General features: G+C 47.5%; 1 protein-coding gene across 1 annotated transcript in view; it reads right to left on the bottom strand.

Annotated features, from left to right (window-relative positions):
- The window catches only part of LDLRAD4 (low density lipoprotein receptor class A domain containing 4), a 53,909-nt gene extending 28,737 nt beyond the window's left edge, over positions 1-25,172 (bottom strand). The window contains 2 exon segments of the mRNA XM_068993773.1: positions 16,011-16,151; positions 25,133-25,172. Coding sequence (XP_068849874.1) covers positions 16,011-16,151; positions 25,133-25,172 — 181 coding nt within the window.
- Between the last annotated feature and the right edge of the window lie 2,108 nt (positions 25,173-27,280).

The following is a 27,280-nucleotide window of genomic DNA, read 5'->3' as shown; positions in this document are numbered from 1 at the left end:
ACCTCTTGCCCTTCAGTGCCCCAAACTCCAACTTCTTATTATAAATGTTTAATAAAATGAGCAGATCATTAAAAACTGCCAGCAGGGAACTTAGTCTTTAAATGCATGCATGGTGCCTCCCTCTACACCTCAAGGCAAACGTTTCCCCTCTCAACTCAGCTTTTCTGAGGCACCACTGTGCTGTCCCAACCAGGCATCTCCCAAAGGTGACGGCCTCAGGAGCCCATTACAATGACAGCCAAATTTGACTAGGTGGCTGCCTGCTCTGGGGAAATGCAGGAAGTTGCTCTAGCTTGTTGGCGGTAGGGGACGGCGGGGGGTGGGGGAGGCCGGCGCGCGGGGGTTCGCTGCAGCAAAGGTGGCGCTCATGGACCCACTGCTGGACAGTGATGGATTTTCCAACAAGCCTAAGACCCTGCTCTTGCACTCAAGCAGCTTGTGCAGCAAGTTAATTTTTCAAATAGTTCTAGTTTTCAAAGAAGACCAGAATCTGCAATTCCAACTTTAAGGTATAAAGCACACTGTTTTAAATGGATGCCAGCCAAGTAAATAACAAAATCCTACACGCTTCCTTCCTTTTTACCTCAGAGGACGATTAACTGAAGCTAAGTCAGTACAGAAAGGAGATTAATCAAGGGAGACACAGTAGCTGAGAGACGTCTGTGTCTGCTGTCATCATCTTGCAATCTTACCAGCACCAGCACATTTCAAGATAACAAAAACAGTCACAAGAGTGCACAGCTACACTCACCAACCAGAATTTCAAATGAAACCGTTTGAAGTGGCATAAATTCAAGAGAAGAGGATGCCCGCATCCAGAGAAATGGAGTCCCAGCTCCTTCAGTGCTCCTTTCCTGGGGTTTCTAATCCTGGGACCCACCAGCACGCAACCCTGCACCCCCTCTGCACCTCTGCAGGTCAGGTGAGCAGTGGGGTGGGCCAGCACCAGACCGAGCCAGTCCTGCACCCACAGCGCACACACGCCCCCTACCGGTGGCATAGAGGATTGGCCAGATGCCAATTTGTTGTTTAGTTGCTTCAGGCTTCCCTTGTAGATTAGCTGGTAAGGAATCCGCCTGCAATACGGGAGACCTGGGTTCGATCCCTGGGTTGGGAAGATCCCCTCGAGAAGGTAAAGACTACCCACTCTAGTATTCTGGCCTGGAGGACTCCTTGGTCTATAGCATGACAGGCTCCTCTGTCCATGGAAATCTCCAGGCAAGAATTGTGGAGTGGACTGCCATTTCATTCTCCAGGGGATTTTACCAACCCAAGGACTGAACCTATGTCTCCTGCATTAGTAGGCAGAATCTTTACCAACTGAGCTACCAAGGAAGCCTGAGTTTACTTAACATCGACTCAATTTTATATACGGATTCACTTTGCTTCCTAGGTGCTGCAAGTGGCAAAGAATCCGCCTGCCAATGCAGGAGATACAAGAGACAAGGGTTTGCTCCCTAGATTGGGACCAACCCCGGAGAAGGAAATGGCAACCCACTCCAGTATTTCTTGCCTGGAAAATTTCATGAACAGAGGAGCCTGGCAGTCTGTGGGGGTCACAAACTAAACAAAGAATTACAGAATCCTCAGCTTCTTGGCCCAGGTCTCTTACCAGTTTTTCTTGAACTTACATCTTTTACAAAAAAAAAAAAAAAGTAAATACAGATAAATCAAAAAGACCTGGTGCAAAAACTAAAAAAATCAAAACAAACCAAAAACTAACCCTGTTTAACATAACCTCCACTGGCAGCTGGTCGTTTCATTTTATTTCCTTGTTCCTGGGCCAGGGTTAGGGTTAAAACTCATTTGCTCAGTGACAGTCTCCGTGGTCAAGGGCAAAGGCAGTAATCTTCTGGGGAAGTCTCCAGAGTGTTCAGTGGACAGGGTGGCTTCTCAACCCTCATCAGAGAGACTTCTATGTTTGTCTCTCTGCCTACCTTTCCTCCCTTTAAAGGAGCCAACTGACATGTAACTAAAAAGGATGAGGACCCAGATGCCCGGCCTCTCCATGGAAAGTGTAAGCAGTGGCTCGACAGACCTGTGGGAAGGGATCTGACTCCAGCCTCCACCATTGGAGCTGCAGCTAGAGCATTTCTGTTCTTCTTCAAGAAAGATTATAAAAACTTCCAGGCCTCTTTCTTCAAGTCCTCCCTATTTCAAGGTATTTTCCTCCAAACTACAAGGGAAAATAACCAACTTCTCATTTATTTAGATTAAAAAAGTAAATAACATTCTTCTTTATAAAAAAAGATAAAACTTCTGTTTACAGCATGATTTAACTATGGGCTGCATTACAAATTTAACCAACTTTCTGAAAATAAGTTTGACACATGTGGAGCATCATCAAGAAGCCCAATTACCAAACATCCCCAGACCTGCAGTGAGGCAATCATCCTTTGATTTTAAAAAGCACTGATATATTCATGCGGACACTACATTAGGAAGAAAGAGAGTTATAGAAAAGTGCAGGTAAGAACTGCCTTGAAATAAATATCCGTAAAATGTGAAGAAGGCAGCAAAGTGTAAAACCACAAAGTGTTTCAGTGGCAGAAACCAGAAGGAAATGACTAGTTCTGACAACCCACAGGAAGCAAGGAAGGCCGGCCACAGGAGAGTCAGGAGGTGCACCTGAGGCTCTTCCAGGGAACTAAACACAAACAAGAATGCAGCAACCCCATGCACCATTCAAATCAAATGAATTTTAAATAATCTTGCATTTTAAATAACTGTTTCATAGTTTTCACAGCATCATTGTACTTTCCCTCTTAAAGAGTCAAGAGAGATGAGCACATTTCCTCGGGCCTCCCTCAGTTCAGGGAAAGATACACGATGTTCAAGAGAAAAATGGAGAAGTCCTTTTAATTCCCAATGTGGAACATCACTCACCTACTGAGGTGAGTCATTAAACTCAATTCAAAAAAAAGCTCACTTCTTTCTCCCTCCTTCCAGCTATAGACACAGACACCTTCAAGCCTTTATCACATAAATTCAGACATATTGAATGCTACTCCATGGTAAGGATTATAGCACAATAACAAATCATCAACAGTCCCGGGCAACAGGGGTACCACTCATAAACAAAATCAATATTTGAACTAAACCCAGATTCGTAAAACCTTGCTAGGCATAAAGGGGAAATGCTCTGGTTTTGTTGCAGGAAGGGGAACCCCTTCCAGGGCCTGAAAGTGGGCTCTTGTCTAACACTGGAAATGAACTGTCCAAGGAGACATGTGCTGACAAAGCAAGAGATTTTATTGGGAAGGGACAACCAGGCGGAGAGCAGTAGGGTAAGGAAATCCAGGAGGACTGCTCTGCCATGTGGCTTGCACTCTCGGATTTTGTGGTGATGGGATTAGTTTCCAGGTTGTCTTTGGTCAATTGTTCTAACTCAGGGTCCTTCCTGGTGGTGCACACACTGCTCAGCCAAGATGGATGCGCGAGAAGGATTCTGAGAGGTGGTCAGACACATGGTCTCTCCTTTTGACATTTCCCAAACTCTTCTGGTTGGTGGTGGCTTATTAGTTCCAAATTCCTTACCAGGACCTCCTGTCAGAAAGTAACTCATGCAAATAATTACTATGGTGCCTGGCCAGGGTGGGCGGTTTCAGTCAGTGTGTGCCCCGCGCCGCCCACCCCCCAAAAAACGTGAAAAATTAAGATCATAAGCTAAATGTAAATCCTTAATTCTTTCTACTTTCTTTCCCATTAAGCCTTTCTCCTTGAGATGTTCTACAATCCCTAAATCTACTAGTTTCAATGTCGTTTTATCCTCCCTTCTTACTCTTTCAAAGAAATCATGGAAAGTTAAGCAATCAAATGTTTGACAATAGTTGGAGACCAAAAATATATCTAAGTGGACTGATGGATTATCAGTCTGAAATATCAACTCTGATAAGAAAAATATCCCTCACTGCAGATTAATGTACACAATTCAGTCAGAGGCTCTTCAGGCCGACACCAAACTTGAGCCCATAACTAAAACACAGAGTGTCAGAGAGGACCTGTTCACCAGCTTATCCCTGAAGCCCCAACACATAGCAGGTGCTCAGAAAATATGATGGATGAATTAATAGCTGTTATTAAACAAAACCAAGAAAAACATGACATACACTAATTTGGCAAAGTGAAGCTCACTTCTATTTCACTGTTTTGTTTTGCTTTCCAGCCAGCAGACTTGATGGGGGGGTCTCAGAGCTCCTGATCAAGGGCTCCTTCTGCTGTCCCCACACTGGATGGGATCCACTGGCCCTGGCCTGGGGCCAAGCATGCCCCGCCTGGTAAGAACTCAGGAGCAAAGAGGGCTTCGCTGAGTGACTAGGAAGCCAGGATGTTCACAAGCACTAGTGCTATTAAAGTTATTACACCAATGAACACGCCTCTGCCCTGCTTCTGCCAAGCCTGCCAGCAGCCAAGTCTTCTCCATGAACATAAAACCACTCTCCAAGTGATAGGCATCAAAATCTGGGGTGAGATCGGCCCAGTTTAACAAGGTCATCTGGCTGCTTGACCACTGCACTCCTTGAACAAATGTCCTTATTCCACTCCCATCCACCTGCCTCTGTCACACTTCTTCAGCCCTGAACGTTAACATTCAGTGGCATTGGTAATGTTTCTCTATGACCAGTGAAGTTTATGGGAATATGTTTTCCTGGGGACCCTGAAATTACTGAAACTCCAAAACTAAAACCAAAAGCACCCTAGGATTCAATGCTGGGTTTTTATGAACTTGGGCTCATTCAAAGATGTAAAGCTGTAAAGCTATCTTTGCCCCCGATAAAGAAGCTGGCTATGGCTTTGGGCTAACGTCACATCACCACCCCTTTCCACTGTGGGTAAGCCTCCCCTGAATGATGTAGACAAGGACCAGCAGGGACTTCCAGCCGGTGCCCGGCCCTCAGCACCACAGGACACACCCATAGTGATTTCTTAGGTGGAATTCAGTCCTCAGGGCCATCAAGTGCAGACACGCTGTTAAGCACAGTATCATCTACACAGTATGAAACTGCTCTGGTGTTGAGACTTTCTACCTTGTGTGGATAATGTTCCACCGAGAGGGGCTGCCTGGTGGTGGCACCAGAGGCCCATTTGTTCTGCATCACAACAAGGCTACCAAATAAGCTGATCCTGGGAGCAAGGACTAGCCTGGTACAGCCAGTGCTCAAGAACAGATTAGACAGGAAAACGGAAGCACTTCTTACTTTAAACCAACTGATAAAACTAAGTCACTCAGTAGTAACAGCACAAAACCTAAACGACGTGAAACTGAGAGTCAAGATCTAAGGAAAATAAAGGGTGACTTGGTCTCAACAGTAGACAGACAGCGTGGTTCTCCACAACCTATATGGAAACTTATGGAAGAATATTTGGTACTTTAGTGACAACTCAAAGCCTTCCCAGTACTCTCAACTCAAAGACTTTACTTTCCAGCCCAGATCTGTCTCCTGTGCTGACCCAGAACTTCTATACTATATGTAATACTAATTTCAAAGAGATCTGAGGCCAGTGGAATAGATGGTTTCAAGTATGTTTTCTTAGGTTAGAAGCGTCAAAAACCACATTTTCAGTATAATTTCAAATGTTTCAAAATATTATTTTAGTTGCCATTAATCTTGAACTAAAACATCCTTTACTGTGGAACATCCCCTTGTACTAATCACGAATTAAAACAAACCACAACAAAACAAGAAACCTGTTTCATTCACCAGTTCCTGGCTCTTAATAAGTAAGAAGGGCATGTGAGCCTGTGTGTGGGGACATTTGCACACACACACGCACACACACACACACACACACAGGTTCCTCACTTTTCCTCCTGATAATTCTGACCTTTCAGGTTTCCGTGTGTATTAATACCTGCCCACCTGGCTGGCAGACCTTTTCACAATGTGCCCTTCAAGATTAACAAAAACAAACACAAAACCCAGCAATTTGAAAATCGACAATGACAAGCCTACGGAGGGCTAGAGAAACAAAGAAAGGAACTAAGGGCAAGACCCAGACAGACAGACAGACAGATACACTCAAAGAAATCACTTCCCACCAGGGTCTGGGCTGTGCAGCCAATCAGGCAGGTACACGCAGCTCTTCACTCTGCAGACTTGCTTAGCACTGAAGTCGGCTGTCTGCCCAGGAGAGTGAGGTAATGTCTAGGTTTAATGCCAAAATCTCTCTCATTGGCAGGACATATCGGGTAAATATTTCTACTGCAGGAGACCACTTCATTCGCTCTGCTGCCAGTTTTATTGTTGTTGTGCTCATTAATATTTACACTTAGTCCATCGTACCTGGGTAAGGCTGGAGATGGGAAAGTCAGGGTTTCGCTGAAACCATGTTACCAGGTTTGGGAGAAAAAGAGTCTATCTCTCATCCTGCTCCCCACCCCCCAGTCTCCCTGAACCATGAGGGCAGCAGCACTGGCCTCCTGCATCCCTTCACACACCCCGGGTCACACACAGACCCCCGCATCAGCCTGTCCTGGTGGCTGTAAATCTGTAAACTGCTGGGGTTTCCTCCATGCCATCCTCTCAGCAAGAACAGGAAGGGGCCGTGAAGCCCACTTCAAGCTGCCTTGGTAGCTGCAGCATGTGGAAGCCTCGTAGACTGCCAGGGGCAGGCAGGCAGGGGGCTCCCCCGAGCTGGGGCAGCTCTCACTACCCATCCACCCATCTTCTGATGTGCTTTCACACACTCCTTTCAAAATTTTATTGTGATAATCATCATAGCAATAAGACTCTTTTCAAAATCTGTTGAAAAGCCAATCCCTCCTCCCAACTGCTATGTCTCCTTAGGCAGCTCAAGTTCACCTAAAGCCCACCTGCTCCATGGGCAAGGCTAGTCCTTCCAGGGGCTCCCCCTCCATAATGTTCCCCTGCCTGTAAAATGGGCTCAGAGCTGGTGCTCCTTAGCACTTGCCCACATTAACTGCCTCGTCTCACAGCCTCACTTGCCTCCTTAAAGATCTTCAATAGGGCTTCCTAGTGGTCCAGTGGTTAAGAGTCTGCCTGCCGGTGCAGGGGACACCAGTTTGATCCCTAGTCTGGGAAGATTCCACACGTCTTTGGGCAACTAAGACCATGTGCCTCAATTACTGAACCTGCACTCAAGAGCCTGGGAGCCACAGCTACTGAGCCCGTGCTCCATAACAAGAGAAGCCACTGCAGTGAGAAGCCCACGCATCACAACTAGAGAAAGACCCTGCCGCCAAGAAGGCCTGGTGCAGCCAAAAATCAAATTAATAAATAAATCTTTTTCAAAAATCTTCAATGAGTTCCTTCAGAAAAGAGAATAAAAACTGTTTGAGAACACCTTATATCCTGATTTTCTAGACTCTGACCCCAATTTACCTCTCCAGTACTACTCCTTAAAATCAGCCTTTATCTCCAGGTAAGCTGGCTTTTCGTGACCAATTCCCAATTCCCCCACCTGTCAGGCTGCTTGGGAAAGACAGTTCTCCAAGACACTCCAACCCCAACAACAGGGTCTGCCCGGGCACCACCTACCAGTGCTGTCCCACACCCAGAACTGGAGAAACTGCCAAAACCTTGAGGATCTTCTCAAGGCCAGTGGGTCAGCATTAGATGGAGACCATACTGCACCCCCGCACCCACACCACCTTCCCTGTATAGGCTGCACCCTATACTCCTCACAAACCCAACAGTCACAGAAACACTCTCCACAAGATAGCCCCAAAGGATGTGCTGCTATTACTCAGGACACCATTTTCTACAGGTAACCACCCAAACACATTTTCTCTAGAGCACTCTCCAGCTCCCTGTCCTGTTCTTTTCAACAATCTGAACATGAATCATTTCTGGCACCTGGTTTTTCTGGGAGATGCTACCTGCACTGTCCACTGTCCCTGTCACTCCAGCTTAAAGGTCCTGACATGAGAGCAAACACCAAATCACAAGGGCCTAAGGAGGCAGCCACCAGGGCTTCTGCAGCCTCATGGGGTTGAAGGTGCCCCAGGACGTCTTCTAAGGTCAGACCGGCTTTTAAGAACTTGGATCCAGGCCAGTCGCCTCCCCAAGGAGCAGACTTGGCATTTCTATCTCCCAAGCACATGTAACAGGAAGGGGCTGCATTTTCTTGGTTGTCCTGTGGAAACTATGTCAAATTCAAGAAGGGACATTACTGTCTCTGCCTCGCTCAGCCACACACGCCTCCAGCCACATGGAGAGCCGCTTGCTTCCAGCCCAGAAGGTAGGAGACCCTGCCAGTGTAGGCGCCTTCCCAGGAACATTACCTTAAAGTCCAGCACCCAGGCTGGCATCGCCTTCCCACAAGGTGTGCCCTCCCCTCCTCTTCAGGATCTAAGGAGAAAAGGGTCAGAGGTTTAGGTCAAGTTCCTTTTTCTCCCATTTTTAGAATACATGAGTAAAGAAGTACAGAAACTACAGTGAAGATGGAGAGGTGAAGAAAGGAAGCAACATGCCCTGGCACTCCTTCAGGACAGGTGCTGTCTACCTGAGGCAGGGCTTCTCCCCAGGGAGGGGGCCACACCCCTGTCCCAGCCCATTCCCCCAGGAAAGCCCAGGGGAGCTGACTCAGGTACACCACATCTGCTGATATGGACAGAACCAGTGTGTTGGGGTTCACCCTCCAGACGCCCAGGCTGTCGTCAGCTGGCATCACTCCCTTCAGCTTGCCCAAAGTGGGGAGATTCACACTCTCCATGGAGCTGATAGGACGCAGGCAAGAAGTTCAGGGAAAGACAAGACTTTCTGAAAGACAGCAGTGCCTTGAGGATGCCTGGGAAGATCTTCTGAGAGCAACTCTGGGAGGTCGGCCCATTCACTGCCTGGAGCTCTGATTCTTCCTTCTCTAGAGATCCTGTGCTACAAGATGTTTTCCTCTCTGATCTTTTCCTTTCCAGGCAGGAAGATGCAAAAACCATCTAGTTTCCCCTCTGTTGTTCATTCTCAGGACACAAGAAGAATGGATGAAGGAGCGAAAAAACAATTATTGCTAAATTTAGGTTGCTGGAAGACTTTTTCCAAATTAAAAGCCTTGCCGGGTGTCTGCACTGAGACGTAACTTAATGAAAGAGTCCAAGTGGCTGACTCTAGGGTCAGGCCCATGGGGTCACTGCACCTCTGCAGGACAGGACACATACTGTGATGACTGAATTTCACCTCTATTTCTGCAGTTCCTCAAAGAGGGCCCCTTCCAAGGTTTATGGCAGACCCTTCTGGGTAATTTTTTTGAGGCAAATATTGATGCATGGCTATAGACTTAAAGTCCAGCACCCAGGCCTCTCTCTCCCAGTGGAGCAAAGTGGGCTCCTGCTGTGGATGCCCTGCCCCATTCAACCACACTCAGACCAAGTGTTTTCTGGGTAGAAACGGCACTACTTCCAGCCTGTAAGCCCCACACATGGCCCTGAGTGAAGTGACCCTCGGAAGGTGCCCGTGTCCCTGCGAGGCCAAGTGGGCTCCTGAGGGCTCAACCCCCCTGCCTCTAGCACCACTAGCTAGCGCTGCCATGACAAGATCTAGCTCTGCAAAGTGCTCAGAGATTCAGGAGGAAGGAAAGCCAGCCAGGTGAGTCTCTAAAACCTTCCATAATTAAGAGACTAAACTCTAGAAACCAACAGTCAGGGCAGACAGTGTCAACCGGAGCAGCATGGGACTCAGCAATACACACGACCCACCGGTCCCGCACCTGCGGCCTGCTGTCCAGGGCCCGGGTGGTCTGGGGCGGTCACCCCGCATCCGGTGGTGGAGGACGGCCCAAGTCCACAGCGCCATCCTCTGCACCTCTCTCAGCTCGCACCCCTAACGCCCATACTAGCCGAGTTTGCACAAAACTGACCTGAAAAAGAGCGCATCTTTTCTCCCCCACCGCACGCCCGCTTCCCCCTCCCGCAGGAAGCCGGCGCGCATTGATTTCTGTCTGATTACACAGAGCCTGCCCTGACTTTCCCGTTACTCGAGCCGGCGTCTCGGTGCGTGTCCTCAGAGACCGGGCTCCGCAGGCAGGGCGTCTAGACAGTATTCATGACCCATCTGTCTGGCAGGCCCGCGGACGGCAGGCAACTCCATTAGGACTGCAGCCGCGTCTCCGCCTCCGCCCCTCCCCCGCCCGCTCTCCCCTTGCAAAGCAGGAATCTGACACTGAAAATTACTATCATTGTTGCAGTTCTCAAAATAGCACTGCCAGACTGTCATTAACATCCACGCTAGACTACTAAATATTTAAAGAAGTGGATAAATCTCATCTGAAGTGGGACAGCCCGCACACAGGAAAGCAGTAACAGAATCAAAACGTGAATCTTAAGAGGTTGTTTTCATCCAGTAAATTTAGTGTCACAGCAGGAAGAAAGGGTGCCTGGGTTTACTGAAACCCCTTCCTTTGCTCTCTGCCTTTGTTTATTTGTAAACGCTGAGTTGCGTTTCAAGACTTTACAAGATTTTAATTGATCAGAAATCCATCTGGAGAAACAGAGGCACAAACCAAAGGAGCAGGTGAAGGGGCCCTCTTGGCTGGGGAGGGGGGTAAGCTTGCCCTTCCCGACCCAATCTTCTTTAAATGCCATCTTGGGTCATTTTACACAATCCAGGTAAGGGTTTTGCCATGGATTCTTTTTCCTTTTTTTAACTTGACACTGGGGTGGGCAGCCCTGTGAAAAGAACACACAGTGCTGCGAGGACAGCATGGCTCAAGGCCAGAGGCTTCTCCCACTGGCCTTGACTGAGGCAGGACCACCCCAGCCTCCCTGCCTGGGGCAACACAGCACTCTGGGAGACCTCCCACCCTCCCTGTGGAGGCCGCACCAGTCTGACCACAGGGCGTCTGAAGGGGCATCCAGACGAGAGCTAACAGCCCACGTCCGACTAAGGGGCCCTGTGCACACAGCCAAGAGGGGTGAACAGTGGCAGAAATGCACACGCTCTGCTCACTGGATCCCACCAGGTGGGTGTTCACATTCTCACCTCCTGGCAGGAAAGGAGAGCGGAAAGGGGAATGGACTTCCTGCAGGACACATAAACAGGACACAGCCGGGCAGAACTGAAGGACATATTCAGCACTCCCTCTCAACAAAACCAATGACCCCTTGATATCTGAGGGCTCCTGGGTTCACGTTTCAGAATCTATTTGAAAATCCAGGATGAATCCAAGAATACCACTGTCTATGTATCAATCAAAAACTGCCATATAAACAACTGTCTCCCCTGGTAACTCAGACGGTTAAGAATCCACCTGCAGTGTGGGAGATAGGGTTTATTCCGTGGGTGGAGAAGATCCCCTGGAGAAGGGGCAATCCACTCCAGTATTCTTGCCTTACTGTCCATCGGTTTGCAAAGAGTCGGACACAATTGAGCAACTAACACACACACATACACACACACACTAACGATTGTGGGGCACTCACTTATATGGTCTTTCATAATAATGCATTGTTTGATCTTCACCCTACAAACCTTTAAAAACTGAAGTGTAAATTCTTATCTTATCTTATTAAAAAAAAATCATGAGAAAACCAAATACCTAGAAGCTAAAACCAAAAAACCCAGAGCCTGAGTTCAGTTCCTTGATCCAATCCTGAAAAAATTATTTAACCTATCTGAGCAATGTTTCCTAGGCAACCTTTCTAGACTTGCAGGTTTTGAGATAAATGACAAGATGCATATAAACAGCCAGCACTCAGCAAATGGCAGTTCTCTGCCCACCTCATCCCCAACCTAAGGAAGCCTGGATACAGGCCTTCAGATAAACTCGCAAGACTAATCGCCAGAGAAACGGGGCTGTGTCCCCTCTGGTAAGTGAGGGGCAGTGAGGGAAGGCTCCACCCCTGGCCATCAACATTTCAGAAAAGGAGAGAGTGGAAGGAGGGCTCTCCCAGCACCATGCCCTCCGCAGCCCTGTTCCACTACTTATCCTAGGCCCTCTGCTGAAAACACGAACAACTACTTGGAAAGACAAGACGGGCCACCAGCGAGAGTTTAATGGGGCCGCCTGTCAGAAAGTAGGACTATATCTACATTACGTTTTCTGGTCCCTTGTAACTATACTATGGTTATGGATCAGAATGTCTTTTTCTTAGGAAATACACACTGAAGTACTGTCAGGTAAAGATATGTGTGGTGGGTGCAACTGCCAGGCATTATTCTAACTGCTTTACCTGAACTATTTTAGTAAATCCTCAGAGCAATCCTCTGAGCGAGATGCCAAAACTAGCACTGTCTTCATTTCACAGAGGAGAAAATCAAGGCATAAGGAGGGTAAGCAACTTGCCAAAAGCCACAACCAGTGAGGGGAGACTGAAGCCTGCCAACTCAGGGCCTCACCCTGGACTCTACAGTTGGAACAAACTGCAGGGTTGTCCCCAGAAGCCAGCAACAGTATGAAGGCGGTGCCAGGGACACTCTGGTAGAAGGTGGAACCTGTGCTGGGAGACTGACCTGGTCACTGATGCGACAGGCAGCGTGGCTGCCTCATTTAGTCATGTTTCCTCTGGGGCCCGTAGGAGTCAGCCCTTCCTGAGCCCCACAGGACTTGTCTCCCAGACAGGGGCACAGGGGGGCACAGCCTGGTGACAGGGAGGGAGCTAGTCCCTTTGGAAAAAAACTGAGAAAGGTGGAAAGAAAGACATCTAGCTCAGAATTTATTGTGCTGAATTTATCTAATTTGTTATTACCCTAAATGACCCTAGGCAAAAAAAAAGACAGTTTCCTTCTGAAAAGTCCGAAATTAACTTCCTGGCTGAATCCAGGAACCTGACCAACTTCGGCTCATTTCACTTTGAGATTTCCGAGGCCACCAATCGAGACCCCAGTATGGGCGGAAGTGCCACCGCCCTTGATCTGGACCCTATCACTCACTGGAGGCAAAGCTGTCACAGGGACCTTCAGTCCCCCACTCTGAGGTCTGTGGGGGACCGAGAAGGGCCTGCCCTCGCCAACACCATCAAAGCACACAGCTCTTTCCACACTCCTCAAATCCTGTTTCTCAGAAGCCAGAGCTGTAGAGCACCAAGCTCCACAAGCTGTGGAGTACAGGGGCTTCAAAGGGCAGGTTCGTGGAGCCAGAGCCCAGCGCACAGGGCCAGCATCGAGGGCAACAGACAGGCCGCGCAGCTGGGGACCCACGGGCCATCTCTTCAGCAACAAGGACAAAAGGAGTGACATGACCAGCTTGCCTTCCCCCTCCAGTCACCCTGCCATCCTTGACCCTGACACCCCACTCGCCTCCTCCGCGAAGCCACCATGACCACGTCCTGGCAAAATGGTTCTCTGTAGACTCCGGGACCACAGTCCCTGAGACAGCTCAGTACCCTGTGTCCATGCTGGGTCATCTTTGCACGAGTGTGTTTCAGTTCCCCAATCTGCCTGTCGGCACCTTGATAATGAAATCTGTTGTCCTTCATTCCCTAGAACGCTGGGTACAATGACCAAAGAAGGCACTTAATACATATACCTGTAAATATAATAATTTGTATTGTAAAATTTTATTTTTATAAATAATAATTTTATTTGTTTGATTTGTACTTTCAGTGCTCAGGAATACAATGTTTTGATAGAGGAAGACATAGAAAAGCTGACACTGAGGCTGACAGTATAGCCCTCTTCCTTGAAAAGATACACCAACCACTCTCCCTGCAAGATACTCACAACAGCCCCACACCCACATATGCAGAGCATGGGGATCAGACCCAGGGACGTGCCTCAGTCCACTGGTCAACGAGGCAGAGGAGCAGGTGAGACACAGAGTCTAGGTTCCAAAACTGTTTTCAGAAGGAAAAGTTTCTTAGAGCTGTTATTGTAAGGGCTTCTACTATCATTAGCACTGCTGCCTCACAAATGACAGTGACATTTTCTTTCTAACCTTAATTCATGCTAAATTTTAGCAAATACAAAATGAGAGAGATAATCAAGACACCTGAGTCAGGGCGCATGCCCACAGCCAACAACGCAGGCAAAAAACCGATTCCACTGTGCTTGACCGTAAGTGCAATCAAAGGGTAGAACACGGGGAGTTTCCTCCAAGAAGACACAGAGCAGACTGAGTAAGTTGACTCTTATGCAGGAATAAGGAGAAAGCATGCTTTGTTCTCCTGGACTAAACTGACTTAGAGACAAGAAGTCCTGTGACATTCCAAGTTCTGAAGGCGGAGAGGAAGTGGCAGCCCCACAAGCAATCCCCCTAGGGACACTGCCGACCTGCTGCAGACGCAGGCTGGTGGGGCCTGCAGACTCCCTCAAGCCTCGCTGTGCAGCTGAGGGTGGAAGGAGACACTCTCTACTCTTGGCTACAGACCAAGGGGAGGAAAGTGCACTGATCTGATACCAGATCACCCTCAGTACCACAAAGAACAGACCAGCCATGGCAAACCCAAATGTGACAAGCAGGCCAGCTGCCTGTGAGCTGGCAGAGAGGCCAGGCCCAGTGAGCCCCCTTCAGCGGGCAGCCCCCAGCAGACTTTCCCCAGGGGACAGAGGAGGCGGGAAACACCCAGCACCTCTGAGGATGAACTCGCCTTTGGACACCTGAGCCCATGCTTCATGTGAAGGAGGCCCAGCTGTGCAGACAGACGGCAGCAGGCACACAGCAAGCAGCAGGATGATGATGCAGACCGCACTCTTCACGTGAACCCCCAGAGCAGCTGTACACGGCAGGAATCATTCCCATTTCATGCACAGAGACACTAAGCCTTAAGGAGTTCAGCTGCCTTCCTTAAGCAAGAAAGAGCTTGAACCCAGGTTCACGTGAAGCCAGAGCCCTCATCCTGCCCTTTGTTGTTCTGTCTCCAGACTCTCCCATCTTCTGATAAGACAGCATGTTGTCAACAACCTCCCATTCTGGCTACAGGGGAACAAGCCTAGTTATACCTGAACACTAGGGACCAACAGGTTGCCAACAGGATCTTAAGATTCCTCTGTTAGGATACAAACTACTACAGCATATGTAAGACAGACAACAAGGGCCTCCTGTAGAGCACAGAGATCTGTATTCAATATCCTGTGATAAACCAACATGGGGAAGAGGAGGAAAATATATATATATATAACTGAATCACTATTGTACAGCAGAAATTAAGACAACATTGTAAATCAACTATACTTCAATTTAAAAAAGAGATTCTTCTCTTAGGACAGATTCTCGGATGTCTTTGGGCAATGCTGAGCCATTTACAAATGGAGAAGCTTCACTTGGCTTCTAAACAAAACTAAAGAGTTCACATTTTTAAAATGAAAAGATATTTGGAAATTGGCTTTAAACACCAGGAAATACTGATGAGAAAGGGGGAGAGGCAGGGAGGAAGGGACCTGAGGCAGGGAGAAAGACCCCTGGTGAGGGTAGGTGCTGTGAAGCATCCTTGACCTTGACACACTTCCTTAGGCCCAGGAAACAGGACACAGTGAAACATAGGACGCAACAAGCCACTCTCAGAGTCGCCCAGCCATGTTTCCAGGTGCCTTCTCTCTCCTTCCTCTTCACAAAAGCCACAAGATCAGTCAATGAACTTCGTACTTGGATTTCACCTTCTTCCAGCTCAAGAAATGCTCACAGCCTCAACCTGGGGCTTTACCCGAGAAACAACCCACTCCAGTACCAAATAGAAAAAACACACAATTACAACCTTTTGAAATCCCCAACAAACTTTTTTTTTCTATTTTCTTGTTTTAATTACATGCTTGAACACAGACTCTATATATCCTTCTTTATTTAAAATTATTTTAAAATAGTGGCTTAAAATTACTTCCGAAAATTCTCTAAAACCAGTATGAAGAATACTAAGTCAATAATTATTTCTTGGGATCAGTCAGTGCTTCTCAGATACGCAGCAGAAAGCCTCTCCCAAACAAAACACAGGCCACTTAAAGTGGAAGGAACTTCTGACTCTCAGACATACCCTCTTTCTATCCTAAAAGAAAACATTGCCTTTGTGACAACACAAACCTCTTCTCTTAACCGAAAACATCTTTCCCACATCCCAGGGTCAGGGCCGCCTACCGTTTCCAAACACACCGCAGCTGAATGGCGCGAGGTGGGCAGGAAGGACTTACAGCTGAAGATGCCCGGAGGCGGGTGCTCCGTCACCAGGAGGCAGTTCTCTTCGTCACTGTTGTCCCCACAGTCATTCTGCTGGTTACAGACCAGGGAACCCAGATACAAGCACTGCCCGCTGGTGCAGGTGAATTTGCACTCTGAAAAAGCACAACACAAAGCATGGAATTGTCAATGCCAGCCTGAGCCTCCTCAGCTGCCACTTCTCCTCCCCCGTCTGTATGCTGTGATGGTCTGGGAACCCATCTACCTAGAGAACCCAGGGAACTGAGCTCAGACAGGGCCCAGGAGCACTCAGGCCTGCCGGACCTCACTCACCCCCTACCTCTGACCCACAAAATAATAGCACAGGTGCTTTCTTTACACAACATGCCCAGCAAGAGTCACAGTTATGGAGCTCTTTGCTTGAAAAAAAATCCCTGTCAGTCTTCACTGCCACCAAGAAAGGAGTCAGTGTAGCAGCAGTGAAAAATGTGTTCTGAACAGTCCAAGGTACTCTGCCTCAGACTTCCAGTCCAAGTACCCTTCAGAGCAGCCTGAAAAAATTACCCAACTGTCATCAGAACACCATCAGGTGTTTTAAAAGTCCTTCAGAACTGGAACTGGCAAATAGCACTATTTCTCTTCTACATTCAAAAGCACTGAATGAAAGAACGTATGAATGCTTTTCTTTGTTTTCCTGTGTACAGAATGTGCAGAAGTGTTCTCATTAGCTTCTTAGAACAATAATAGAAGCACCCATGGAAGCAGGTAAGAATGCCTTAACATTCTCTGCAAACAAAAAGCACATCAGTACATGCAAGGTATCAAATACATGGGAAACAGTCTGAAAGGATGCTCACCAAAACACAAACAGTGACACTTCTGGGTGCTGGGATCATTGGTAATCTGTAATTCCTTCTGACTTTTACGTACCATTTTATAATCAGGAAAATATAAAGCCTATTTTAAAGTGAGAAAAATCTCTGAAACCAAATGTTCCTAGAATTCTAAACCCACCATAATGAAGTACCTATAACATCATACAAACAGAAGTCCAGACACAGTTCCAGCCTCACCATCCCAGTCACACTGTGTGGCTTGGAGCTCATGGGGGCACCCCCAGGAAGAGCAGCAGTAAAAGCACAGACACCAGCTGGCAGTTCCTGCCTGAGGACCCGCTGCAGAGCACTGGGGTGGAGGAGGGCGCAGATCCCGCAAAGCCACGGCCCGCAGTGTGGGAGTAATGTTGAGAGCCGGACGGCGTGCTGATGACCAGGCTGGTACTGTATCTACAGGCTTTAATAAGTAAGTGTTAGTCACTCAGTTGTGCCCAACTCTTTGCGACCCCATGGACTGCAGCCCACCAGGCTCCTCTGTCCATGAGATTTTCCAGGCAAGGATACTGGAGTGGGTTGCCTTTTCCTTCTCCAGGGGATCTTCCTGACCCAGGGATCTAGGGCCTCTAAAAAGGATCTAACTGCACAGCCCTGAGCGTTTAACACACATCCATCAAGACTAACCCTGCACACCCCACTCACAACAGCTCCACGGAGGAGCAACAAGAGTTCTGAACTGCCCACTGACATGTGTGCACATCCCTGAGGACCACACCCAACCTGCAGGACCCACTAGATGGCTGCACAGGCATTCACGGCACAAACCTGGGCCTCAACAGGGGAAAGAGGGGTGAAAGTGCAGCAGTGACCCGCAGGTATTGTGACCACTGAGCCTCAGGACTCTTTCCCTCAAGCCACTCTTTCATTCATTCATTCAAGAGTCCTCACTACTCTGGCAAGGAGCATGGCCACAGGTGCCAAGGATGGAACAGACAGTCCATCTAAGAGTTTCTCCTTCAGCTCTTAAACTAAACACTGTGTTTTCCTCAGGCAAGAACAAGACTCTTAGCCTCTCAACTGCTTCCTGGTCAACATGGTATTGGGATTAAAGCAGTGACTCTGCATCCTCCTCTGATAGCCTAGGGCCCAGAGGATATGGGGTTTGGGGTCAGTGAGTGTCCCCACAGGATTGCTAAGTCTGTGTGCAGGTAGATTCCCTCGAGATTCCTCTGCAAGACAGCATCCTCCGGCCGAAAAATCTGAAAGCTACCTATTGCCTTACATTCTAAAAGTCCTTCAAGTTCTTAGAAACCACAATTCAACAGAGTTTTAAAAAAGAAATGTTGAAGAATGACACTCTACTTGAGCCCTTTGGTATTTCCGGTGCTCACTCTTCATTATTCTAATGATTATCCTAACGACAGGTGCTGAACTCTGGACAGGGATCACACTGATCACCAGTGGACACAGTGATCAATACACTGACTGGACACACTGATCAGTACTGGACACAGTGATCAACACACTGACTGGACACACTGATCTGAACTGGACACAGTGATCATTCTGGACACACTGATCATCAATACCACCTCCAAGGGATCCTTCACAGCAGCATCACAAACATGCTGTAACCTCCGCGTCTAAAATACAATGCTCTGAGCCACACTCGCATGTTTCCACTCCCAGGGCTCAGGCCTGTTTCTCCCCAGCAAATCTGGTCAGGCTTTGGCCCCATCACTGCACTCCAGGCCATGGACGCCCTCCATGTCAACTCCAGGGCAGCACCTAGGCGTGTCTCGTCCACAGGGTCACAGTCAGATGTGACACAGTGACTGAACAAGACTGCATGCATGTTTCTGATAAATGTGGAAGTGGAGCGGCCATAGAAGCACGCTCAGGTCGCCTCCATGGTCAGCAGGTGCTGTCCAGCAGTGATGCACAGTAGCATGTGCATCTGAAACAAGTCCGGGTGCTGTCCACAGAGCTCTCTCCCAAACACTCTTCAGAGGAAAAACTGAAGGAAAACTCCCAGAGAAAAGTCTTAAAATCCGCAGCACCATGTGCTTTATTATCCTTCGTAGCGCATCAGACCACATTAAATTTATGGGCCACAAGAAAGAGAAGAGGCCAACAGTCCTGGCCTAAAACTGCCATTAACAGTCATTTTCTTTTATTGCTGAATCAGTGTCTGGGCTCCAGAGGTCAAGGACTCAAATCCACCTTCAATCATCACGCACTGATCTGAGCACTGTCATGATCATAACTCACATCATGGACTGTCCATCAGGAGTACACGTGCTTCACCCTGTGAGCCACCCTGCATGTCCCCTACCAATGCACCAGGGGGCCACACACTGAGGTCCCACAGTGAGCAGGGGCGGGTCTGAGCGCTGGGGAGAGTTAGGGTTACTCTCTGCCCCGGCCCATTCCAGGCTCCCAGTCAAGGGCAGGCAGGAAGGCCGAATACACTGGGACTCCAGAGGGGGCGGGTCCAGCACTACCGAGAGCAGGCTCCCTTGGCATGGCTGGGACGGGCCACAGACTAGTCCCTCAACATCCTGTCCTGTCTGGGTCCTACAGATGCCAGAGCCTCCGTCGTCTCTGAGACAAAATGCCTCACTGGCATTGGTCACATCACTCATGTCACCACTTAATCAAGATGGTTTACGGGCCACCGTCATCTCAGAAAGCCATAAGACCTCAGCACCACTTCCCAATCAAGACACCTGATCCTCATCAGCTGGGGTCTTGAGGTCACCTGAGGGCTGGGGACTCAACACGTGTCAGCAGTCAGGTGGGCGGTCTGAGTCCCAATCACACCACAGGATGAAACGTGCTGCACAACCAGACACAACTTTACCAGCTGCCATAAAGAAATAGAAAATTGGTATCTTGAAAGCTATATAAGGATCATCACAAAACTTCACTCCTTCCAGGGGAAAGGATTAATAAGGGAGGAGCTGTCTCTCACACTAAGTGAACCATCCACTGCAGAGGACAGGGGTGTCAGCGGGACAGGGTCCAAGAGCACAGGGTCCTCACACTCACCCTACCAAGTGGGCCAAGGCCAACAGGTCCCCAGTGAGACACCCACACACCTGCATACTGACACCCTCTCACTCGACATAACCTCCATGCCTGTGGTACTGACGTATGAGATGGAGAACAAGACTTGTGGCTGAGACTGAGTTATCATGCCAGCACTGTCTTCAGAGAAGTGGTGATACCCTCTTGTGAGCTCACGGCCTCCATTCTCAGATCGCACATTCTCACCAAGGCTACCGGTCTGGTCACAAACTCCAGCTCTGCCGTCAACCAGCTGCGCTGCACGGTCTTCTTCAGGCTCAGTTTTTTCACATATAAAATACCTGCTGTGAAGACTCAACAGATGCCGTACATGCAGTGCTCAATACACTGTCTGACTCGTGGCACATGTACAACCAAATGGAAGCTAACAACATATCTGATATTATAATCATTATCAGCACCTCAAAAAAACAGACTGGGGATCATGGAAGTAACTTCTGGATTTGACCAGAGCAGATGTGAACTTTAAAACTTTTCCAAAGCTAAACAGGTAACAGATAACAATCACAAAAAAACAAACAGACTGGGAGCCACAATTATAATGTCCACATGATCTCCGCAGGGGCCCCTCTGCATCAGGGTTGGCATGTCTGTCCCTCATGAATGAGGCTGCCATGTCACAGCTACTTTTATATCAAACAAAAGTATGTCTTCACCAGGCTTCTCTCAAAACTATATTTTTCTTTCATTACTTTTATAACCCACATATTAATGATTTCCATTCTTTGCATGCATTTCTAAAATATTACAATTAAAATGCACGTTAAAATAGTTCCTGAATTTGTACGCATGCAGGCTCAGTCGCTACAGTCAAGTTCAACTCTTTGCAACCCAAGGGACTGTAGCCCGCCAGCCTCCTCTGTCCATGGGATTCCCAGGCAAGAATACTAGAGTGGGTTGTCATGCCCTTCTCCAGGCCTGAATTTGTATAATTACTTTTTAAAAATCTAAATGCAAATTTAAAATAACAAAACATAGTTTGGGGGAAGAAAGTTTTATAGAGCAATAGTTCCTGTGGACCATGCTCTGACAGCTGACTCACACTGTGAACATCTCCATACCTGGCACAGTGGACACTCGAGGTGAGCAGTCCAGGCCAGAGAGGGTTCCAAGGCTGAGCCCAGATCTGAGGTTACAGGTCACTGCACCCCATGCCCTCAGACCTCTAGACACAGCATTAGGAGCACAGCAAATGGCACAGATGTAAAGTGACAGCAAAGCTGCTTGAGACACAGCATGCACCTCTGACAAGAAGGGTCAAGTTCACAGTGCAAAATCACACTGAAATGTTCAAGAAAGGATTCCAGTTTCCAAAGCGTGTCTTGGCCCTACAGCATACTGATCAAGAAATAACAAAATTTGAAATCTCTGGCTTTTTAGTAAAATATACTTAAAAGAGGAAGTAAAAGTCATTTCCCAGGCCACACTAACCATGGGGGTAGGGGCTGGGACCATGACATTGAGATTTATCATAAGAAATATATATTTGGTCTCAGTCACAGTTTCCGACTCAGGGCTCCTAAAACCTTCAGAATTTCCTAAACGGTAAGAGCCATGAAGGTGTCTTTTGTTGTTCATGCCAAGGCCCTGGTTAATGAGGCGACTTTGGAAAGCTCCTAAGGATAGGACTGGTTGCCAGGGGAACTACCCACAGGATCAGAAGGCTGGCACTTTCAGCCCCACCCTCAGGCCTTTGTTGGAGGAGAAGGGCTGGAGACTGAGCCCATCCAAATGGCCAGTGAGCTCACCACTCCCGCCGGGATGATGAGACCTCCATAACACCCCAGGGTACAGAGTCAGGGCTTCCAGGCTGGTGATCATGGGAGGTCTGGGGAAGGTGGTGCCTGAGAGGATGTCAGGCTCCACACCCTTTCCTTACACCACTGTGCCTTGGCTTTTCTTGACCAGTAACATTATTACTCAGCTGCTTTCCTGAGTTCTGTGAGCCGCTCCAGCAAGTCTACCAAATCTCAGGAGAGATCACAAGAACCTCCAATTGATCAGCCGGTTGGTCAGAAGCACAGGTGACCACCTGGACTTGGGACTTGTGTCTGAAGAGGGCAGTGCCTTGGGGTCTGGGCCACTTCAGGCAGAAAGGGTCAAAACCAACAAAGCTGCATCAAGCTGTATCGCAGTTGCCTGGTGCAGGAAACACCCACATGGCTGGTGGCCAGCACTGTGAGTGCTGTGTGTAGACACAGAAAACAGAAGAGTTTTTTGCTTTACCAACAAAAACCCTGGCACATAGCCTGCACGTAGCTCTGAAGCTGGCCAGTCTCTTTCACCAAGATGGTCCCTGTCCTCCTCCCAGGCCCTGCCACTCTCCCTTCATCCTGGGACCTATACGCAACATGAAAAACCCATCTTATGGCCACAGACTTCCCATGCCTTTCTTGTAGAGATGAAACCTATGAGGACCAGTGTGAAGTCTATTGTTTACACTCCAGGTCCTACAAAGACACAACCATGAGGTTTCTACAAAGACACCCTCCAACAAAAGACAACTACAGAACATTGGGACCCAGTGATACAGAGTTGTCAAATCACACAGGTGACCATTATATTAATTCCTGACTTCACATAAAAACTGAGGCCCAGAGAAATTAGGTAACTCACCCAAGATCACACAACTAAGTAAGGAAAGAAATAGTAACATACCCCCTCATCGACCTCTGGTATCAAAACAAATGGCCAGGGGTTTAGTATATGTTCTCAGATGCACTCTTTTAATATTATAAAGCAGTAAAATTAAACTATACTGGACACATACAAATAATTATTCCTTTTTATCACAAAGGAACAGTTATTTTGGGTTCATTATCTTGATATTTTCTTTTTTACTTAAAAAAAGAAAAATTGTAAGATATGGATAAGTAAATCCAAGAAAGGAAACCTCATTATGTATTGCTGTCACTCAGAGGTAGCCACTAGTAACATTTTGGTGCACATCCACCTATACTGTCTTTGTTCTTTGAGTATAAAAATAAAAGGATCGCCTTCTTCCTATTGCTTTATGACCTACTTTTTTCACTTAAAAATATAAGCATTTCTCCAGAATGTGGAACACTAAAACATCCTTTGTAGTGGCTACAGGGAATTTCATCACAATGATATATCATAGTTACTTAACCATGTGTTATTCTGGGACTGGTTCACTCTGTTTATTTATTTATTTATTTTTGCCATGCCACAAGGCTTGTGAGAGATTATTTCTCCAACCAGTGATTGAACCCAGGCATTTGGCAGTGACAGCATGGAGTCCTAACCCCTGGAACTACCAGAGACTTCCTCATCATATTTTAATATTGCTATATTTCTAAATTTCAATTCTGCCACCAGGGTCAGCAATTCCCTTTAGTCTCCTGTCATCCGCAAATTTGAGAAGCATGTTTTTTTAATCACTTTTCCCCAAGTGCTTGACAAGAAAGCCTGGAGACACAGCCATTAGAGTCCCTACCTGGCTGATGCTATTCATTCATTGACATGCTTTGGGATCACTAAATAGAAACTCAAGTTATTCAAGAGTCTTCCAGTCATGACAAATATTCAGTGTTTCCTTCATTCAGTATATATATTAAATGTATTATAAGCAGCACTGACAAAGGAGCTATAAAAATGTCTGCAAAGAGTTAGGAATACTTACATAAATGAGAACTTTTAGGACTCCTGTTCACAAAAAAGTACCTAAATTTGGCATTCCAAAAATTGTGTTTTTCACTTAAAAATCAAAAAGACTTTAAAATATTTCATAAATTTCTTTTTAATTAGGAAAAAAAAAATCCCTGCAATGCCAGAAACTGGGAAACACACTGAGACGGTTAAAATTGTGTAAGTCACTAGAGATAAAAATCTTTTAATTCAAGATTTTGGATTTAGCTACTGGGCAACTTCCACTGCCAAGCCATGAGCTTCTGGAAACAGATATTCATATGAAAGCATGAATTCATGCTAGAGCAGCAAGTCCTGGAACCAGAGCAATAGCTTGTTGGTTCTGACCTTGTCTGCCTGGAGTGGCCTGGACCCGCAACACTGCCCCTTCAGACACAAGTCCCAAGTCCAGGTGATCACCTGTGCTTCTGACTACCCAGTGATCAACTGGAGGATGGGTTTCTGGGCCAGGCTTGGCGGCTGAGGAGGGTTCTGGAGAGTTGAGCTCCACATGCTTCTCTGAAGCAGCCACCACACTCCTCTTCCTGGGCCCTGATCATCCAGGGGCCCTCCCCAAGCTGGGCCCCCAGGAGGGGGCTCCTGTGTTTCACATGCTTGGCTGCCCCAGTCGTGGTTCTCCTGTGAGAGCTGCACATGGCCGTGGTGGCTGTCAAACCAGCAAAGGGAGCAGGGCTGGCCCTGGTGAGTGTCCGTGAGCAGGGCGGGCAGCGGGGGCCGAGCCTCAAGCTCTCTCCAGGCACCTGACACCCCAACCTGCCTGCTATACACAACCGGGAAACTGACAAACTCATAGGGCTCTCAGAGTGAGAAACACAGTCACTTCTTGTAATTTTCCCACCATCCCTCCCTTAATAGGAAAAAACCTCTTTTACGTAAAACTGTTTTCCCTGGATTCCATGACGTTCTTCAGCTTCAAGTTCCCCATTTTATAAACGAGGAGTCAAAGGCCCATAAGAATTAGTGGCTTCTTGGGATGTTAAGTGATTCAGACAAAGAACCAAGACCCAACTCAAAAGCCCCTGATCATGCCCTGGCTCTGTGCACCATCCAGACACAGCGGTTCCCTTCAAGGGATACAGACCAGACGAGGCAGAGAGGGGCATGTCCACAAATCCTTACAGGAGCGGGTCAGCGCTCAGTGTCGCCACCCACACCGCCTGCATGCGGGTGAGGCTCAGAGGGAGAATGTACTCATCGGCTATGACTGCTCCCTCCGAGTCCCCCAGCTCTGGGCAGACAGACCCCCTGACATATGCACTGCAAGGGATGGATTTTTTTCAGGGGCAGTGGCTCATGGGACACTGTGTGCCCTACGACTTAGCAGAATCATAAAATGTCTGATGCTGTTTCAAACTCCTCGCTACAGAAAAGGATAAAACACCACAGATTTGCCAAAATCATTCCCCGTGGCAGCCTGAGCCCCCAGACACTGTAGGGCTTCAGCTCCTAAATGCAGACACACATTCAGCTCCTAGAACTGCTCAGTGTCTCGTTACCTACTAAGAGTGAAATAACATGCTCAGTTCAGAATGGAGGAGTCTCACCTGTGAAAGCATTCGTGGCCTGAGAGCCAGCTTCCTGCATAATGCTCCCCAGCAGGCCTGGCTCCAGCTCCTCAGCTGTCCTGTCCCCAGGAGCATCCAGGAGGCCTCAGGTCACCTCCATCTCAGTTTGCTTGAGGCCATCTGCTGCTGTCTGGCTTCTGGAAGCATCTGATGCTGACCAGCCTGGCTCCCAGCCTGAGAGCAGGTGGTACCTGACACGGCACCCAGTCCAGCAGTACACACGCTGGGGGCACTGGTCACGTCAGCTGTCCAGTCAAAGGATGGAGGCCATGGTGGACCCAGGAGCCAGGAAGCTGTCCCATGGACACCAGCCTTCCCACCTTAGAGGGAGGGCCTGGCAGCCAGCATTCTCCAGAGGTCTCAGCTGCTCCAGGCAGGGAGGCTCAGGAAGGTCTGATCTGCAGCTCTCTGTGCTTTGCCTCTCCCCTTGCTGAAATTAAAAAGAAAGAGATCACTTTCCTGATGATCTGTAGAGCCTGAATTCAGAAGACCACAGAGGCCAAGAAAGAAAACGAAGCCACCCCCAGAGCCATGCCCGAAACCACACTGCGGGGACGGTGGGGCAACCTCTCCTGCTGCTCTGAGGGGCCGGATGAGGGTGTCCTGTCCCCGGAACAAGACGCCGCCAGAGGCTCCGAGCAGCTCCAAGAACAGTGACAAAGGTCACATGCATCCAACACAGACACCTGGAGGAGAAACCCTTTTCCTCAGCAGGTTCCCAAGGTCTTGGAGGATCTGAGGTCCACACCCACTGCTGCCAGCACACCAGGAGGGACGGGGGCTGAGCTGCTTCAAAAAGTGACCCTTGAAGTGGGGGGGACCCTTGAAGGCCAGTGGTAAATTTATTGCAAGAATATGAAGGAAAAGCAAATTTAACCTATAAACTGTTTCATATATATTACATAGAACATGATAATAAAAGTACTTTATAAGTACTTATCAGCTATTTTAATGCTGTTAAACTATATAAGAAGCAACATCAACAACAAAAAGCCCAAAGGACCAGACTTTTAAAACAGAATCCCAAATATGAATCTCTGGTATTGGAGAAAACGAACCTTTTTTTCCATTATTATCACTTCATGCTAATCAATTTATAGTCAATTTTTAGAAAATATCACTTTATTCCTCTTTTTCAAACTAGAGAAAAAAAAAATTTTTAAGAAAACAGCACATAACAGAAAGAAGCCCTCTGTTAAAACCCTCCTGCTATAAACATAAGGTAACAAAGTAAAACATCACTCATACAGACGGACCGGAAGGAAGCCCTTATGTATTAATGAAGCACCTTAATTATATTACACAAGAAATTCAACTGCATTGCCCTCATGTACTTGCAGTAATAATCTCAGTTAATGAAGTGCAGCCCAGTAGGAGTCCTCAAATTTAATGAATAGGTAAAAAATTTAATTCAAAATCATTTATGTAATTGGTGGGTCTGAAGTGCTTGAAAAATGTGAGAAAATGTTCTTTCTCTGAATTTAAACATTCCATATCGAATGATCAATACCCACAGTTATCAGCATCCCGCAGGCCAACACCAGCGTCTAAAGTGCCATGTGCCCTGGAGCCATCCACCTCAGGGAACAGAACTGCCAGATAAACACAAAAGTCCACCTGCCTCACAACCCTGATAACCTTTACTCCAGTCTAGGATGCTTTCAAAACACAGGAATACCAGACTGTATTTGTTCTTTCCTTGATCTCAAAGAGAAACACAAGTGCAGTAAGGCTTTTGCTGTTTTATTGAGGAGTGTTGTTTAATTATCTTGTTTTGTTGCAAAAGGCATGCTACCTCAATTAAAAAAAAAAAAAACAACGAAGTTTTTTTGGCTATGGCAAAGACTGAGGCTGGGACTGAAACAGAAGAAACAACACATTCTTCCTTTCTGTTCTCTTCCTGTCTGTCACAGTCACTAATGCTTAACTTTGCTTCTTCAAAAAGGAGAGATGGAGACAGGTGTGTAACAACTCCCTGAGGTCTTGGGCATAGATGGTCTTGGCCTGGATGTTTAGGGAATGACATGTGTGATTCCCAACACAGGCTGAAGGGACAGCATTTATTTCAACTATCTTGACTGACTGATGACAAGCATATTCCTACATACATTTGAAGTCTCCTTATAA

The sequence above is a fragment of the Capricornis sumatraensis genome, chromosome 21, assembly GCF_032405125.1.
Source record: "Capricornis sumatraensis isolate serow.1 chromosome 21, serow.2, whole genome shotgun sequence".
NCBI classification, from domain to species: Eukaryota; Metazoa; Chordata; class Mammalia; order Artiodactyla; family Bovidae; genus Capricornis; species Capricornis sumatraensis.
This window is presented reverse-complemented; position numbering and strand designations above follow the sequence as displayed.